The 19,959-nt window shown below is 36.6% G+C and overlaps 4 protein-coding genes across 4 annotated transcripts; 2 read left to right on the top strand and 2 right to left on the bottom strand.

The window, feature by feature from the left end:
• Positions 1–3,033: 3,033 nt before the first annotated feature.
• On the bottom strand, positions 3,034–4,106 carry LOC103405124 (36.4 kDa proline-rich protein). The gene has a single exon (XM_008344088.4). The coding sequence runs from the start codon at positions 3,927–3,929 to the stop codon at positions 3,288–3,290; it is 642 nt and encodes a 213-aa protein (XP_008342310.2). The 5' UTR covers positions 3,930–4,106; the 3' UTR covers positions 3,034–3,287.
• A 3,995-nt stretch (positions 4,107–8,101) lies between these two features.
• On the bottom strand, positions 8,102–11,633 carry LOC103432175 (uncharacterized). The gene is made up of 3 exons (XM_029097865.2): positions 11,484–11,633; positions 10,420–11,118; positions 8,102–8,603 (listed from the first exon to the last, which is right to left on the bottom strand). The coding sequence occupies exons 1-3, from the start codon at positions 11,614–11,616 to the stop codon at positions 8,569–8,571; spliced, it is 867 nt and encodes a 288-aa protein (XP_028953698.2). The 5' UTR covers positions 11,617–11,633; the 3' UTR covers positions 8,102–8,568.
• A 1,382-nt stretch (positions 11,634–13,015) lies between these two features.
• Positions 13,016–13,603, top strand: LOC139193361 (uncharacterized). The gene has a single exon (XM_070816354.1). The coding sequence runs from the start codon at positions 13,016–13,018 to the stop codon at positions 13,601–13,603; it is 588 nt and encodes a 195-aa protein (XP_070672455.1).
• An 879-nt stretch (positions 13,604–14,482) lies between these two features.
• LOC103405123 (uncharacterized) lies at positions 14,483–15,776 on the top strand. Its single transcript, XM_008344087.4, has 2 exons — positions 14,483–15,101; positions 15,461–15,776. Exons 1-2 carry the CDS (start codon positions 14,598–14,600, stop codon positions 15,569–15,571), a joined length of 615 nt encoding a protein of 204 aa, XP_008342309.3. The 5' UTR covers positions 14,483–14,597; the 3' UTR covers positions 15,572–15,776.
• The last annotated feature ends 4,183 nt before the right edge of the window (positions 15,777–19,959 follow it).

Here is a 19,959-nt window from a genome sequence, read left to right as displayed (position 1 = left end):
AAATTTTCGATATGGGATTGGTTTCCAAATCCCATTTGTTTGGTAATCCTGAAATCCCGAAAAATACCGAAGTATTCGGTTTCCTATTGACTTTTGGGTTTCGGTTCTTGAAAGTCATTGCCATGGTTGCTAATTACTCTTCACAATACACTTACTCTACACATAGTGATGATGTAGATAGTGAAAATTTTGAACCTCATAGGAACTCTATGTGGTACTTAGTCACTCATGTATCTTACCATGCAATGTATAAAGTGTAAAATATTGTACTAATTCATTATATATAAATGATTATGGTGTGTTTAAACTTCTTTCATTAATTATTATATATTTTCTACACTCACAATGTTTGCCAGCTCGCTATATAATCAACTTAAATCAGTTAAATCCATCATGCAATGCATTTCCTTCCAATTTTTTGTGATAAACTAATAGATAATTGACTAAATAAACATCCTGCAAAGTTTTAATAAAAATTTTCAAGTTTTTCTTACAATTTCCATGGTTTCCATGTAATTTTTATCGATATCGATATTATCCCGATATTTCCATCGATATTTCCATGTTTTCGGACTACCGATATTTCCGATATTACCGATATTTTCTTCCTTGTTCAGCAGGACTTGGATGCAGGAGAGGAGAAGGCTCGTATTTTTGGAAGCCTTGGTATAAATATAGACAAACTTCCAAAATCCATAAGAAAGTTGTACGTGTTGCATGTATCTTACATGTGGTACCTGACGTTGATATTTTTTTTTAAGCCTTGACGTTGATATTTTATTCCTACTGATATCTTACAAACGAATGCAATTAAAATAATTCAATGCACTACAGTCTACACATTCACGTGAACCTGCAAACACGCTATATCAACAGATACAGACATACACACACAAGGGAGAGAAACCTCTATATATATATATATATATATATATATATATATATATATATATATATATATATATATATATATATATATATATATGATACACTACCAAAAATTATCATTTGTCCGACAAAGTTTTATCATACATAACCAGAAATTATCATTTTTCTGACAAAGTTTTGCTAGACGAACGGTATTTTGTCGGCCAAATAGTCTTTACCTGACAAAATAAACGTTTGTCGAGCAAAACGGTCAAACGTTTTTGTTTTTGCAGATGCTTTTGCCCGGCGAACAGAGTTCGACGAGCAAAGCTTACGTCGTGGGTTAAAGTTTTCGCACCAAGATAAAAGTTTGGCACATAAAATGGCAACCTTTACACGACGAACCTTCCAGCTTTCGTCACTCAAAGGTATATGTTGTAATTAGGGTTTATATAGTTGAATATCAGTGCGCAACAAACAAGACTAACAATTAATAAGAATATTATTAAACAAACTGAGAATGCCGAAGCGGCTACAAAACCCTAAGAGACTACATTGTGGCTAACTTATTGTCAAACTAAATTACAAGCTCTATTTATAGAGAACTAAACCTACGAAACCCTAACTCGGATGAGCTAAGCCCAAATCCTAAACTAACAAGCAAAACCCAAATACTATAATAAACCTAAATACTAATATTTTCCAACACCTCCCGTCAAACTCATGGTGGTACACGACATGAGTTTGCCAACAAGCAGATGTGGATGCAAGCCTCCAAATTCCGATGCCGATGCCGATGCCGATGCCGATGCTAATACCAATACCAATGCCGATGCTGATGCCGATGCCAATACCGATGCCGATGCCGATGCCGATGCCAATGCCAATGCCAATGCCAATGCCAATGCAGATGTCAATGCCGATACCAGTACCAATGCCAATGCCAATACCAATACCAATGCCAAATTCCAATACCATGCCCAATGCCAAATTCCAATACCATACCCAATGCAAGAATACGAGGGCAACAAAACCTCAAAACAACCAATTTTTTTTCCTTCCTTTTCCCCCCCGCTTTTTTTTTCTTCCTTCTTCCTTCCTTATTTTTCTTCTGTGTGAACCAACCAGCAACATTAGCCTTTCTTTTTTCTTGTTTCTTTTTTTTCGCAGGTGTACGGTTGTGGACGGATCCAGATGCAAGGTGGGGCTGGGGAATGCAAAAATCTTAGTGCGATGGAGCATTTTCAAATTTGGGTGTGAGACAAATTCACCAAATTCTTTTTTTTCAAAAACAGAATTTTTTTTTCCTTTCTTGAAGACTACCAAGGACAAACTGAAAAACCAAACCAGAAAACGTAAAAAATTTACGGATGGAAACTGGAAAGAAATAAAACTGATACGAACAAACAGAAGCAGATTAGATCCCGAAGAATCAAACCTACTTTGATACCAAGTTGAATATCAGTGCGCAACAAACAAGACTAACAAATAATAAGAATATTATTAAACAAACTGAGAATGCCGAAGCGGCTACAAAACCCTAAGAGACTACATTGTGGCTAACTTATTGTCAAACTAAATTACAAGCTCTATTTATAGAGAACTAAACCTACGAAACCCTAACTCGGATGGGCTAAGCTCAAATCCTAAACTAACAAGCAAAACCCAAATACTAAAATAAACCTAAATACTAATATTTTCCAACATATATTTCATAAGGCAGAGGTAACAGACATGATTGGCGTATTTAGTTCCTTAGATGATTTTCGATGTCTGCAAAATTAATTTCAACAATCAAGCTGTCAAACTTATTTGTATATACTCTAAGATTGCACACACCAAAAATCACCAGTATTACTATATTAGGTAACAGGACGAAATTCTTCGACGGTTAGAAACGAAAAAATCATAATTTAATGGTTATTTGAGCTCTAATTTTGATGATTTTATAAAACTACTACTCGACTCTATAAGAATATAGTGAAGAATCCTATCATCAATTTAAAATATTTACACTAGTGTCTCAGTTCAATAATATAATGTCATATGTGAGTTTCTTTAATTACAAATGAAGTTGTATTATTAGACCATGATGTCACGGGCACGGTGGTGGTGTTCCATGTAAGTCCTCTACAGGAGATTGACGAACGGTGAAAAATGAAGGTCTTCTTTAAACTCAGGTTATTATATATACTTCCAAGGTTCAAGAAAATAACATGACTAAATTACCAGTCTATCGATCTGATACACTCTTCAAGTAAACAAAACAAAACAAAAACGAATAACAGATTTATCCTCATGTAGTTTTTACTTCCAAGCTTTGACATGCTTTATTATCAGCTAGCCGGCGCCACATATCACTAATGATGACATGATTAACAACTACTAAGTGTGATTTAGGAATAAGATATGATGATCATCTATGCAGGACACTGGAATCCAGAGGGAGGAGTCTTCCCACAAGCAATGAGCACCTGAAGAGCAATGGGGATGATGAGGTTGACATTGAGAAGCTTAGCCTTGATGGTGGTGCAAAGGCAAATAGCAGCGTCCAAGTCCACCAGTCCCTGAAGCACCGGACAACATGTATCTTTGGCACTGCTTCCAATTCCAATGTGGATAAGACCACCCAACACATCTACACAAGCTCCCAATTTTAGGGTGTCGATGGGACACGTGTCCTTTGGTGGAGATGGTGGTGGTGGTACTAACTTTGGTGGTGGAGGAGGGCATGGTGTTTCGGTGGGTGGAGGAGGCTTCACTGGGACAACTGGGGTTGGTGTTGGTGTTGGTGGTGGGCTTGGCACTACAACAGGTGGTGGTTTCACAACAGGAGGTTTGGGATGGGGAGGTGGTTTGGGAACAGGAGGTTTCGGATAGGGAGGTGGCTTTACAATGGGTGGTTTAACATGAGGTGGTTTCGTGGGTACATGAGGAGGAGGCTTTGCATGAGGTGGTTTGACATGCGGTGGTGGGCAATAGGAGTTAGCAAGAGAAGTGAGCAAACTACCCAAGTTGAGAATGAGGACTAAGAGCAAAGCCAGAGCATAATTGATCTCCATGTCAATACTACAACTCCACAACTCTCCAGAGAGTTGAGTACAAAACTGGATGTTGAAACCCAATACCAAGCAAATGGCTTTATAGAGGCTTTATGGGTACTGAGACAGACCTAAGTGTTAGTGTGTGTGCTTGATAGAGAGAGATGTTGAAAATTTTGAGTAGAAATTTCATTGTCCCACATTGGTCATTATTAAAAAGTTCCCTTACTTTATAAGGTTTTATCCCTTATAGAAAGCAATTGAAGTAATAAACCATAGAGAATAAACTCAAATCTTGGAGTTGAACTTTGTGGTGTACTAATTGATAATTAATATATAATTGGAAAGTGTTATTGGCACTCCAAAAATTTCATTCTACACTTCTCATACGTGTATTTTTCTTTCCTAATATAGAAAGTTTGGAGTGTAACATAAGATTTTTGAAGTGTTAATAACAATTCTCATATAATTAATTTTTCCTAATATAGAAAGTTTGGAGTGTAACATAAGATTTTTGAAATGTTAATAACAATTCTCATATAATTAATTATCAAAAGATGGGCATGGGGACAAAAATAGGTTTTCAACTTAAAAAGGACAAGGTGTTTTTTTGGGGATGGGGTGTTCGTTTCCTTCCTTGGATAGTACTAGTCAACTAGTGTTACCTCTTTCTCAGTTTAAGTTTAGCCATTCCTATCCTATGAATGAGAAGCAATCGCATTCGCATTTGGGTGTCGGCCATACACATTATTATATATTTTTGAAATTAAATTTTGTTTTTTTTGAAATTTGAATGTAGGAACTTTCTTTTAGAGTAAATTATATTTTATCACTTTATTTGGGTCACATAACAAACTTATATCTCATCTTCTAATCCTTACAATGTTTACATCAATTAACTTACGAATTCGTTAAATGTTTGACCACTGTTAAAAAATCTGTTAAGTTAACCGTTAAGTGATTATGTGGATAAACGGCTAACTTGACATATTTTTTTTATGGAAGTTTGATATGAATTCGTAATTTAATGTATGACGTTGCAATGTTTAAAATATGATGTATGAGTTTGTTATGCGACATAAAATTGAGGTAGTAAAATGTAATTCATTCTTTCTTTTAATTTACATAGGTGCTAACCCTAGCTGCGTGAAATTGCATTTCAGAAAGTACAGGTGGTGTAAGCCGGGTGAGCCGACGTTGGTCCATGCATGGCATGTATATATATAACCATCATGTACATATATAATAGGTTGAATTTATTTTTTCAAGTTAAGGATAAGAGTAATGCTTCACCCGTTGTCACAAAAAGATCATTGAATGACATCTGAAAAGTCATTAGGGTTTGTATTATTTTGTAATGTGAAAAGTCATGTTCGCCAAAGAATTGCCTAAGGATAGTGTTTTTTTGTTTTTTGTTTTTAATAAACGATAATATTTACATTAAGGATAGTATTCTTAGCATCTAGTTTTGCTTTCTACACACCCTTATCAATTTTGGTGTTTGATCTTTATCAATTCATTCGTTCCGACTATCAAAAATTAAGATTGTGTGTGAACAGTAAAAATAGGTGTTTGGATAGCACTACCTTTGTATAAATATGGAGGAAATAATGAACACATGCATGTATTGTCATCATCTTCCTATTGCAAACAAGTCTGTGTATTGGCGTTTAATGGTGAAAGTCCAACCTCTCGGTCACTAGACGCCATTTGAAGTATGTCTAAAAATGGTAAAGCAGCTGGCCTACTTTTGGTGCAAGGTATCTTTGTCGACAAAAACATTGATCTAGCTAGATATTCTATCTCGACTCTTGAGAGGAAAAAAAAAAAGTAGTAATGCTAGCTTGTTACGAAACAAGTTTCATTGGGTATTTACTATTAGTTTTTATATTTTGTTTGAGATATGGGCAAAATATATTGAGGAGATTAGGGATGAAGAAAGATCGAGGGAGCGACGGGACAAAACAAAGAAGAAGGAATGAAAACAAAATCTCGAAAGTGAAAACAATTCAAAGTATATAATTTTAAATTTTAGTTTTTAGATTTCGTTTTGTACACCTTTCTTTACACATCTTCTCTACATCTTTCCCAACATCACTTCTCCACTCTTCTATGCCCACATTTTCTCATGTTCTATCTTTAACATATAGAATAAAAAATAAAAAAAGAATGATTATCAAACAGACTCTAGAATGTTATATGAGGTCATCCTCATTATGAGTTATTACTTATTGGTGAAATAAAAGCACCCTTCTTTTTAATCCTGCTAAATCATAGAAATATGTGTGTATGCAGTTTTTGGACAATCTAGAAATCTCAAAGGGAATATGCAACGGCTAGCCAACAAGTATATTCCATGTACATAAAATGGACACTGGAAGACAATATGATCAATACAACTTCACATTAAGAGAAATAGTGAAGGGTATGTCCTTACACAGTCCTATTATGCGGAAAAAATATTACGAAGGTTTGGTTAATTTGACTGCAAACCTGCTGCAACTACTTTTGATGCTGGATTCAAGTTGGAGAAAAATAAAAGTAATGTCATATCTCAACTTGAATATTCTCAAGTAATTGGAGGTCTAATGTATTCGATGAATTCGACCAGGCCTGACTTAGCTTATGCAGTAAGTATGCTTAATAGATATATAAGTAATCCGGCACAAGAGCATTGTGATGCTTTTGGAAGACAAATTTGTATGTACCATTAAATTTAAGTTAAATTAGTTAGAAATGCATTGTAAAAGATTAGATGAATGGATTTGAAATGATAGATACAGTGAATTGAGAGGGATTTGCAGAATGCTTACTTGAAGTTGAATGAATCAATACTAAATCCATTTGTTCATGTTTGTGTGCCTAAATTCATTTCAATCTAATATATTTGGAAACTTGCAAATTTCTATTCCAATCATATATGTGGTTAAGGATAAAGGTAAGAAATCAAGAAAACTCGGAAGGATTTTGATATAGGCAAAGTTTGAACATGAAGTTTGCTAGTCGATCGACCCGTGATTTGGGTTCATGATGCCAAAACCACCACATGTGATTCTTTCACAAACAAAATAGGCCCTAGACTTTTTCAACTTAAAAAGGATATGATTTTTTTTTGGGGATGGGGGTGTTCATTTCCTTCCTTGGATAGGACTAGTCAACTAGTGTTTACCTCTTTCTTAGTTTAACTTTAGCCATTCCTATCCTATGAATAGACAGAAGCAATCGCATTCGCATTTGGGTGTCGGCCATACACCTTACTGTATATTTTTGAAATTAAATTCAGTTTTTTGAAATTTGGATGCAGGAACTTTCTTTTAGGGTAAATTACATTTTACCATCTTATTTTGGGTCACATAACAAACTTATATCTCATCTTCTGATCATTCCAATGTTTACATCAATTAACTTACGAATTCGTTAAATGTCGGACCGCTGTTAAAAAATCTGTTACGTTAATCGTTGAGTGGTTGTATGGATAAACGGCTAACTTAATAGATTTTTTTAACGGAAGTTTGATATGACAACGAATTTGTAATTTAATGTATGGCATTGCAATGTTTAAAATATGATGTATGAGTTTGTTATGCAACCTAAAATTGAAGTAGTAAAATGTAATTTATTCTTTCTTTTAATTTACATAGGTGCTAACCCTAGCCACATGAAATTGCATTTCAGAAAGTACATGTGGTGTAAGCCCGGGTAAGACGACGTTGGTCCATGCATGGCGCGTATATATATATAACCATCATGTACATATATAATAGGTTAAATTTATTTTTTCGAGTTAAGGATAAGAGTAATGCTTCACTTACCGTCACAAAAAGATCATCGAACGACCTTTGAAAAGTCATTAGGGTTTGTATTATTTTGTAATGTGAAAAGTTATGTTCGCCAAAGAATTGACTAAGGATAGTGTTTTTTTTGTTTTTTTTCACCAACAATATTATTTACATTAAGGATAGTATTATTAGCACCTAGTTTTGCTTTTCATACATCCTTATCAATTTTGACTTTTGATCTTTATCAATTCATTCGTGCTAAATCAAAGAAATAACTCATAATATCAATGATGAGATCATACTCATGATGAGTTATTTCTTATTGGTGAAATAAAAGCACCATTCTTTTTAATCCTGCTAAATCAAAGAACTATGTGTGTATGCAGTTTTTGGACAATCTGGAAATCTCAAAGGGAATCTGCAACAGCTAGCCAACATGTATATTCCATGTACATAAAGTGGACACTGGAAGACAAAATGATCAATACAACTTCACTTTCAAGTGCCACTACTTCTAGCCAAAGTTCCATTTTCACTCACAAATATGGAACTCCTCCTAAATAAAATGTGATGTATACATAGTGTGTAGCTCTCTTCTGAAAAATAAATAAATTTTTAAGTTAACAGAATTTGATGCTAGAGAAACCAAAAATTTTAAATTATCATTTGTAATTGACATGATGTGGTGATTAATGGTTAGACTCTTTCTTTAAATTATTTTAAAACATGAGTCTAACCATTAATTGCCACACTATGCATCAACAAAAAATAGTCTAACAAAATTGATCTTCCTAGCATTTTTTCTTTCTTAATCTCGTAATAGCTAATAGAGTCATATATATATATATATATATATATATATGTGTGTGTGTGTTTCAAGATCATCCGTTGAAGAAGAAATTGCATTCATCATAACCTGCCATGTCACAATCATGCAGAGGATGTGTTAGCATCTTGTGTCACTCATCAAAGCAACACCAATTTAAAGTAAAAGAGATAAAATAAAGCAAATTTAGTGTAGGGTCACCCTATAAGAAAATATAAAGTAATTATACTAAAAATATTGCTCACCACAATTAAAGTAAGAAAGATAAATATTATTAATTAACTACTTGTTAAACATTTTTTTTTTGGAAGTTGAGCGATATTGTTGTTAAGTTAGAAATTAGATTTGCCATTGACTGACGTCATTCATCTCCACCACTGTGGTAGAAGGCCACCTGCAACTACTCGTTAAACTCTATAAGCATATATTTCATAGATGTAAGAGTCATAGGAATTTAGCTAGAGACATGATCTTTTGTAAAGGTCAAAAGATGCACATGATGAGCAATGACACCAACGAATACGATGTAAGATATGTTTTTGGAGAATTCCTAGTAACATTTGTTGCGTGACTGTCAAGTGTCGATAAGGAGCATAAATCTTGACCCATCAATAATTTGACAATCACTCAGCCATTGAGGAGTATAAACCTCGATTTATCAATAATTTGACAATCGCCCAACCATTGAGGAGCATATATAAACCTTGATTCATCAATAATTTGACAATCACCCAGCCATTAAGAAGTATAAATCTCGATTCATCAATCATTTAACAACTGCCTAACTATTAATTAGAATAAACTGCGATTCATCACAGTCACCCATAAACGTGCAGGTTATGCTAGCTAGCTAGCAAAACTTTGAAGAATTAATCATTCCCCATTAGGGGTACACTCAATCAAATTGAAATCGATTGTGGGTCCAAATCAAAATGCAAAGTTCTGCATGGCTTTTCCTTGATTACCTTTTCCAACAACCCTGCTCCCTTAGAGCAACTCCACCCATGGAGCCCTCCCCCTGGCAATCCACTATTCAATTCACCCTATTGAACAGTAACTGCCTTAAATGAATAGTAACTACCATTAATAAACAGTAATTGTCATTTACATCTCCACCCTTGAAACCCTCCTCCCTGGCTATAAGCAATTAAAATAATTTTTGTTTGTTTAAATAATAAAAAACCCCTCTCTCTCTCTCTCTGACACAAAAAAAAATAAAAAATTGCAAAGTCCTCGGGCCACAGGCCCGTCGACTCCCCACCCCCCCTTCGCTCGGGCTCCCACCGTCGCTCGGCCTCCACACGGCTGGACCTCTCTCCACCGGGCCTCCGGCCCCTTCTTCTCCACTGTCCCCCGAGCAACCCACATGGGTGGAGTTGCTCTTACAGGAAAGAGATGTTGATTTTCATTCAATATTATCTCTTTGTTTCTGGATGTTACTATTTAAATCCTAATATATTAACCAAGACAGGATCATATTCTACCAAACATTTAGTTTATCGTTTGAGGAAAAAGAGAGGAAAAAAAAAACACTTAATTTTTGTCATGGTTCCTCATCCTGTATCGACGTCTGTAACATGCGTTTTTTGCATCCAATTTTCCAGTCATCGAGTAAAGAAAAAGCTTACACAGCTTATTGAATTATTATATGTTTCTTGGGATTTGCATTAACTTTTTGAAAACAAAGAACACCGGATTTAGTAAGGAATTTGGACTACGTAGGCAAACTTATTTAATTTTTCCGTCGCAATTGAGATTAGTCTAAAGTAAAATAGCGTTTGAAATTTTAAAGAACTTAACCACTTGTCCTTGAATGAAACAACGTGTCCTTGAAGGAAAGTTCTGCGAAAATATCAAATGCAATATGCCAAAAATATATCTTGATATGGGAAAAATTTGGACTTACTTGGATCAACTGTGACAAGCATGGCAGTCCCTCCAAAGTCACAAGTGCCTCCAGCGATCTTCGTGTTCTGCCAGTAACTATTGAAGGCATACGAAGCATGCGACAACAATGTGTCGGGCTGGTAGCAGGACCCATTGGGCCGGATTGACTTGCAGTCTGCCCCGGACCCACACGCATAGTCCAGGGCTTCTTGGATTATCGGGTCCGGCACTGTCGGCTTCACCACGCACCACACGGCAAACTGCGGTGGCTTTTTCTGCGGAGGGGATGGCGGTCCGGACGGTGGAGGGAAACCTATTGGCGGCGGAAGGACTGGTGGGCTCAGGACTGATTTGGGTGGGGTTGGGATTGTGGTTGGTGGGTGTGGGCTAGGCCCATTTTGTGGTGGGCTTGGGATGGGTGAGGAAGTGGGCCCAGATGGAGGAGGATTTGCAAGAGGTGGGTTTGGAGGAATTGGTGGGGATACGGAGTTTGGAGCTGGAAGAGGGAGATGTCCCGGTGCTGGTGAATCCAACGGTGGTGATGAGAAGGGAGAGCTGGCATCGAACGGTTGGAATTCAATATTTGGGGAAGCCAACGCAAAATGTAAGTCCAAGTGATTTATTGCTTTCAGCTTGTTCTTCTCTAATTCATGGATTGATTTGCTTTTGTGTAGTTTTGTGTCTTGGGGTTTAAAGAATTGCGCAAAACTTCTTGCACCTGCACTAAAACAAACCACAGAATTAGTTGTAAAAGTTGTTCAAGTAACTTAAGTTGTAGGAAGGGAAGTACGCATACAATTCACACGTCGCACTAACAGTATCTCAAGTCAATCACATGCTGCAACATGGAAATTAAAACACATTGCTTGCATGATAGGCTTAGGATACTATCACATTGACATATTGTCATAATGACAGTATCTCAAGTCAACCACGCAGTACAAATTGAGAAGTTAAAACACATTGCTTGTGTGATAGTCTTGAAATATTAACATAATAACACTCCATATGCATATAAGTTTCTCTCGCTCACGAGTAGGGTGACATTAATGATTCTAGACACAAAGAAAAGAGCTTGCTTACCACATAGAATGGAGAAAGTAGTGATTGAAATGGAGATGTAGAAAATTGGTATGATGCTCAATCGCATGCGATACATCTTGAAATAAAAAACACTCAAAAAGACCAAACTGAAATTTCTGCTTAATTTAATCATCTCCCAAGAACACACTTGGAATATATATATAGGCAGGACATAAAGTGAAACTAATTAAAGGAGATTCCTCTTCACTAGTTTGTATTACTAAAGAGTGTGTCAATTTTTGGAGAGGTGTACAAGTAAATTTTCTCACTTTTTGTAGCTTCCTTTGAATATATGCTTGCTTGGCAATGGAGAAATATGAACATTGGAGATTTTTCTGAACTTTATTTTGCTTGCTTTTCACTCAAAAGAGCAGCACACTTCATTCCCTCTCACTCTCTATATTAGGTCCTGCATTTCTCCGCAAGTTATGGGTCCTTCGATATTTTGTTTTGCATCGTCATGGAACGCCTTAAAAACCCTTAACTTGAAGAAGATGAATCTTGCTCTAAGCATTCTCAGCTATATGGGATATTAGTTAAACTTCATACCTGCCGAACTCTTGGTTCATGCTCATCATTGAACCTGATACCAAGGAGTTTTTGTTTGCCAATGTAACCACGAAGGCACGGAGGCTGAAAGGCCACAGACACACACCATACTGAAGTTGGGAACAAAAGAACTGCATACAACTTTTACTCGTCGTCAAGGATAAGATGCCCATCTTATTTTCTGGCATGTCATACTCTCGTATATTTCATTGCAGACACATAGTAGGTACTGACTTTCTGTTCTAGCTAAGAACACTAGAAGGCCCTATGAATATCAAGAACACATAAAATTAAGTTCCACATAAACCCCCGTAACTTGATTTGCTAAAGAAGAAGTTCTTTCCTTTACTAATCACACTTAGTTGGGTATAACTCCGTAGCTCTTGAAGTTATTCTTGTTGATATCTTTTGAATTAAGCATTCGATGTCAACCTGTTATAATTTGGCAGTCCTGTTACCATTTGGCAATGATATTTTGCTATTTGTAACCTAACTCTTCCTCCTTACGGCAATTTGGGAAGAAGTTGCCTACCTGGTTTGTTCGATTATGTTTTAGAGTTCAAATTTAAACACAGCCACTAAACTTGGACAATAAGTTATATGACCGTTGCCAACAACCCCTTGAACTGTTCTCAAGTTTTATAAGAAAATCCAGTCATGTTCATTATTCGGAATGTCAATTATTTTTTCGCTCAAAATGTTACAAAATTATGACACCGTTGGCAACGGACTCTTGCCATCTCTAGCATGTCTAGACTTGGTAGATTTCTCGCATTTGGAAAGCAATGGACTGTACTCAACGGCCCCTTTCCAAAGTACGATTTTTACCTTTCTTATAACGTATAACCTGAAATGGCATGATAACCTGTTTTGGACGAGTAGATTAGGTAAACTCATAGTATAAATTTGGGTCTCTGTGTTCGAGTTAGGAACCATTGTGTGTTAGTTGCTAAGCTTTAGCCTCATTCGGTACAAAAACAAATATGGCTGCAAGCCCTTTCCTAGATATGCTATTTGCTAATCAGATAGTGCTTGCCCAGCACATTTCATGGACTTCGCCCCCCAATAATGCATGGAAGATCAGCTTCGCTGGTCACCATGAGCCGGAATCAGGGACCGGTTCTTTTGCTTGCATTGTGAGAGATCACAATGCTGTGTTCAAAGCTGCCATTGCTGGACCTTCTGGCAAGGTCAGCGACGGTGTAGTGGCGCATTTAACTGCTTTCTCTCGGGCAGTTGACTTTGCGATAACTGAAGGAATTGATTACCTACAGATAGAAGGTAATCATCCATTTGTGTTTGAGATGATCACAGGCGAGACCAAGATACCCGACTCCTTGACCCGGGGGCATGTCTTTCGTTGCATTCATGACTTGCAAAAGTTGAAGAGTGTGACATTCCGCTCGGTCACCATGGGTGACAATTTTGCTGCTAACTTGCTAGCCAGGATTGCTACTGAGCATCAGCGAGTTGAGTTTTGGCCTGACATCCCTCCAAAGGAAGTAGCTGAAAGCCTAGTACTGGATGTCATCGGCCGTTGGATGCCTCCTTATCTTCTGAGGGAGGCATGATCTTTTGCACCCAAACGTCCCCAAAGCAAGCTTCCTAGGAAAAAACAGAGGAGAAACTACTATACATCATTTGTGTGAACATGTTTAGGGAGAAAGATTAAGGTAAAACACATTGAGGTTTAACTCTTGTGGTTGTACTACTCATCATGTAATAACCAAGTTAAACTTTTCTTAGTTTTTTACAGTTCGAATTTTTTACAGTAGTCAAATTTTTTTATTATGTCCCTTTCAAGTGTTGGGTTTTCATCTATATCTGTTTCGGTAGTGATTATGACAGTTATTTTTAATTAATGTGAAATGCAGAGGTTAAAAGATGAGTGTTAAAATCATTCGCCTATTCATTTTTTGATATTTGACACTTGACACGACACCATGGGTAGACTCTTTTTATATAACTTAATGTTGGAATAGTAATTTTGACCCTCATTTTCTCCTTCTACACGACTCCCTTTGATTTATTCAATTCAAGGGTTAGGGCAAAAACAAGTAAGTTTGGAAATCACATCCCTTATTTTGAAGGTTCATACTTGTAATCTTGAAAAAAAAATTATAATTAGGAACACAAACCACGTAATGTATTATTTAACGTGTTATAATAAGGGTTACAATTTGAGTGGAAAAGTCACGCTACAAATTACTCGCAATCGTAATTTCTTAAGAGCAACTAGAAATGTAAAATCTCAAATGAGAAAAAAAAATTGTTTTGGGCTTTTCATATCAGAAAACCCAATAAAAACTGGGCTTAAATATAAAAGATCAGATGTTTGGGCCTAGATTCGACATATCAGAATGCTTTTTTTTGGTCAGACACGACATTGTATTTTGGCCGTTCGACATTTTTAATATAGTCAATGTAACGGTAACTTTCCTGTCTTGTCTTCTCCTTCTTCCCCTTATATCTGCTCACATCAAGCACCAAAACTAAACTTCACCAACACAAAAGTTCTCATCTTTTGCGACCAAAAAGCACCAACTTAGCTTTACCCCTACAACAATGGCAGTAGAAGATGAAGCATTTTCTCTCACTTCACTCAAACAACAAGAAGAAGAAGAGAGAGAGAGTTTTTTAGCTTTGAGCAGCACTTGCAAAGTGGTGGAGTATCTGCAGCCAGTGATGTCCAAAGAGCTCCTCTGCAAGTTCCCGGACAACTCCGCTTTTGATTTCGACTACACGCAGAGCTCGATATGGTCCCCGTTGGTCCCCCGGGCTTACGCTCCCATGGATTTGGATATGGACTTGGATTTGGATTTCTGGAGACCGCGAAAGCTCAATTTCGAGATGGGGTTGGAGGTGAAGAATCAGAACAGCAGCCTCGTTGACACTGGAGCCGGTTCGGGCATTAAGAAAAAGATGATCTCCACAACCGCAACTTGTTTCAATCTGAATCAGAGTGCTCTGAAGAACAAGGTGATGAAGAGGAAGAAAAGCAAGATGGTTTTGGCCTCTGATTTCTTTCCAACTCCTGTGAAGGTTAACTGTAACCCCATTGCATCAAAGGTACTGCTTTTTTTTTTATCTGTGTTCTTAGATTTTTCGTTTTTCATATTTTATTGAGAATCTGAGATTTTTCTGGGAAAACAAATTAAGATTCAGGGAAATTTTGAGAGATGGGCCACATTTTACAAGCTCTTTCTGTTAAATTTTGGAAATTTTGGGGAAAGATTGAGAATTTAATTAGTTGATTTTGTAATTTCTTCTGTAATTTTGGTTTCTCTGTTTTTTTTTTATTTCTAAATTCTTACGTAGAGCCGAGTGCACTTGCGTTTTAGAATTCATACAGCCAACTCTACTCAGTGGAATACGGCTTAGTTGTTGAAGTAGTAAATTTAGCATATGAAGTTTGTGTTATTGGTCAGGTGTGGAATAAGGTGCTTAAAGCTGCCTCAAAGCATTTCAAGAAAAAGAAGAGAGATCCCATGGATCATGTGAGGCTCTCAAATTATTTGAGATCAGATGGAAATATTTGAAGGCTTAATTTGTTCCTCACTTGCAATTCTTGATTGTTTCATTCAATTTGTTAATTTCATTTAATTGTCTCTGTCATTAAGAGCAAGCATTGCTTCGTAGGAGAAATATGTTCTCTTTGTCTTTCAATTTTTGGGTAGTGATTTTCACACGTTCTTTCAAAATTAATTATGTCACCACAAAAGAAATTTACTTGTGTTTTTTACATTCTAAGTTCTCTTTCGGCACTTCTCTTGTTTACACTTCTTGATCTCTTTTTGTTTATTCAATTCAAATACTAAAAAAAAAAAAAAATTGAAAGACTGCATAGAAAAAAGAGTAGTGTGGAAATCACTTAAATTTGCTTAAAAATCCATGCATTAATAAAATTTGCACTACAATTTTCATTCAGGAGGCAAAACCAATTGTTTTCACCGAAGAGAAATGCTAAGATCAGTCGCACATACGTAAATCCATTAATTTTTGTAAGTTCTCCAAAATAGGAGCAACTATGCTTGGCCCTAAGCACGTGTACGACTGATGCTACCATTCTTATTTATTAGCAAGGCTTGACAACATAACGGTCCTCAATCAAATGTTGAAATTGTTGGAAAATATATATTATAATATTTATTTATAATATTTATTTTCTGTATAAATGAAAAATAAGAGGCAAGTGTTATAGTTGAATTTAAATTCATAAGTTGCATCTATTCATTGGAACTTTAGACAACATTCACTATATTTCGAAAAGGGTGGCTTGAGTTCTATATAAACTCAAACATCCCACATGTCTAATGAATCGAAGAAAAGAGTTTTCTCCAATGTCTTTTATTCTTTGTTAGTCAAACTCTGAGTCGTGTCCTGAGAGTACAAAATATATAAAGTTCGTCAGAGTCCAAAGATTGAAGTGCTTTGACTTCGGATTATAGATTGTTGAATCCTAGGAGACGGATACCTACCAAACTATAAGCACAAGAGTAGGGATGAAATTCTGTCTTTAGGACATTACATTTATACAAACCTCAACCTCCAAGTTTGTCAATCTTTCTTATGCAAACCTCAATCTCCAAGTTTGTCAATCTTTCTTACTTTCTCTCTAGTTGTTTATATTAATCTTGCATACTTGATGTTTTTTCTTTATGATTAGTATCATTGAAATTCTTTTATTATTTTCATATTTTCTAATATTGCTCCAATATAAACGAAGTAGAAGAAGAATCACCATCTCCAACTGCCTTCCAACACACTTCACTCCTCAACAACCTCTTCCTCACCTCACCATCACCGTCCATCAGATACCCCACAACCTTCTCAATCTCATCCGCCACCACAAAATGATCACCACCGTCCTTTCTGTAGTCCAATCTCAGCTCCACGGCCAACCCCAAATCACTCATCATATGGAGAGATTTTTCATTGTGACCGGAACAACAGGTGGTACACCACGTGTTCTTATACAAGTGGTGAGATTCTTGTATTAAAAAATAACATTTTTCACAATTTATATAACAACAAGTGGTATACCGCTTATGTTATAGAAACAGAGAAAAATTTCTCCATCATCTGAACGGCTATAGCTGCTGCTCTGCATACATAGGCCAGGTCACTATAGGCACACCATGCCACAAGCTCTCCAATTGGGAACTTTGAGTCCAAGGTAGTGGATTCAAATGGTGTTTCATGCCACAATCTCGTCTAATCATTCCATACTTTTGTTGAAAAAATGTCAAAACATGAAGAAGATTAAATTAGGGGTAATTTGTTTGAAGTCAAAACATTTTTTTTCAAAATTATGATTAAGTCGACTGATATTTTGTGCTTCAATGAGATGTTAATAAAGAGAGAATTTTGACAATTGATATTAAATTTAGTTGAAGAGGAAACTTATGCTTGAGTGACTTTAGTTGAAGAAAATAAATTGTGTTGGAATAATTTTGATACTCATGTTTTAGTAAACACAGGTAAGTAAAGATTGAGAATAATTTCAAAAATCATTTATGCTATGTAAATTCTTCATTGATGAATTCTTGAATGCACATTTATTCATCTAGTGCATGTCGGACCACTTTTTTTTCTTTGTGAAGAGGGGAAAAAGGTTAGAAAATGAAAGTTAAATTTTCAGTTAAAGCGCACAAGCAGTTGAAGGAAGCATGAGGGACCAACCAAACAAAACAATATCCCAATCCACAAATTAGGAGGGAAAATAACAGAACAACTCACCCAACATTATAGCCATGGCCTCCTCTGCTTTTGCTCTACCTCTCTCCACACCCACCACCCCAAACCACCTCTCTTCCCCAATCATTTCCCTCCCAAAGTTCACAACCCACACCATCTGCTCCCGCCTCAGCAAGCTCTGTCAGGAAGGCCAACCCCACCATGCCCGCCAACTGTTCGACACTTTGCCTCGCCCCTCCACCGTGCTTTGGAACACCATCATCATTGGATTCATCTGCAACAACATGCCCAATGAAGCCCTCTTGTTCTACTCCTAGATGAAATCCTCTTCTCCCGGCACCAAGGCGTCTTACTATTGAAATAAACCGAATTCCAGTGCTAGTTGCTTGTATGTCACAAGTATGGTTGTAAACATCACTCTAGCAAAGTGTGGGTTAAAGTGATTTTCTCAACCATACTCTAGTCTTCCATACCTTGTCACTCACTTAGGTCGTTTGTCAATCTTTCTTCCTTGTTTCTAGGAACCACTTTACTTGTTATTAATATTTGTCTTGTCCACTTGTTAGGACAGATTTGTTAGTGAGGTATGGTTGTTTTCTTCCTTTTGTAACTTTCTTTTCAGCTCTCTATAAGGGTTGCCTTTCACTCTTGTAAAGATCATGAAAATTACAATACAAGATTTAAAACCAAAACGAAACATGGTATCAGAGCAAGAACCATAGGGTCCTGACTCTGTCCACTTTTTTTTTCTTCTTCGTTTGCTCATCATCGAAAGAGATGGCAGAAGAAAATGTCTCTAGTGCTGATAGCTCCTCATCTTCACCCCCAAACTTAACTCAAGGGAGTGAGAACATCCCAAATCAACGACTGTGTTCGGTGCTACTAAATGAGTTCAACTAGTCAAGAGCTGTGTCGCTTGCCCTATGAGGAAAATCAAAACTAGGGTTTATCAATGGAAGCTCGGAGTCTCCAGAATCCACTTCATCAACTTATGATGCATGACACGCTACTGACCAGTTGGTTATGTCCAGGATACTTAACTTCATGGAGCCAAAGTTGTCTGAGCTTTTCAGCTACTCAAAATCTTTCCTTCTTCTATAGGAGTCTGTTATAGACATGTATGGTAGCCAAAATAACTTAGTTCGCATTTTTCAACTAAAGAAGAATGTTGCTAGTCTGAAGCAAGGTGACCACTCATTTTCAACATCTTGGGAGCTTGAAATCCATGTGGAATGAACTCAATTTGTACTGTCTACACACGACTGATTTCGCTGTGTTTTTTAAGAGGGATGCAGAGGATAAGGTGTTTCAACTCTTGGCAAGCTTGGGAGCTAAGTATGAAGACCTGCGTAGTCATTTGTTAATGACTCCAGAGTTGCCCTCATTTACCAGTGTGTGTCATGCAGTCTAGAGAGAAGAAACTCGACGAAAAGTGATAAATGTTGAGCCCAAATCTCACTATAAGGCTAGGGTTTTCACAACCAATCACAAGACAACTGGTGATAGAGTGTTTGGGAAGAAAACTGACTGGAAATTTTCTTACTGCAACATGAAGGGACATTTAAGAGAAAAATGTTGGATCCTACATTTGGAGTTAAAACCTAAGTTTGATAGGGAAGGCCGGATGATCAAAGATGTAAAGGGAGTCACTCCAAAAGCCTTTCACTTAGCTTGTTCCTCAGCTGATGAGATAGCAAATTTCTCAACAAACCCCATTTCCTTGATCAATGAGTTTGTAGTTTTTCTTCAAAAGAAGCAAGGAAGCACTGAACATAAGGAAGTGATAACTGAAAACCTTACTGCAATGTTAGGGAAATTTGCTGGTTTCTTGGCTGACTCGGAGAACACATCGAAAGGTAACTTTCCAGGTATAATCAGTGTCATTTCCACTGCTTTTAATGCTAATGTTACACATGATTTTTGGATTATTAACTCAGGTGCCACTGATCATAAAACTAATAAATCCTCTAGTATACATGAATTTAAAAAAACTAGTGATCCAATTCATGTGTCTGTTGCAAATAGGAAAAGGGAACCTATTAAAGGGAAAGGGAAAGTTAGATTGCTGAGTAAGCATACTGATTCCACTGCCTTCTATGTACCTTCCTTTCCTTTTCAACTCTTGTCCATAGGAAGAATCACTAAAACTTTAGATTGCCTTACCATTTTCCCCCTCACAATGTTGTGTTTCAGGACCGAGTTACTCAGAAGAAGATTGGTGAAAGGTTCT

The sequence above is a fragment of the Malus domestica genome, chromosome 17 (assembly GCF_042453785.1).
Source record: "Malus domestica chromosome 17, GDT2T_hap1".
Taxonomy (NCBI): Eukaryota; Viridiplantae; Streptophyta; class Magnoliopsida; order Rosales; family Rosaceae; genus Malus; species Malus domestica.
This window is presented reverse-complemented; position numbering and strand designations above follow the sequence as displayed.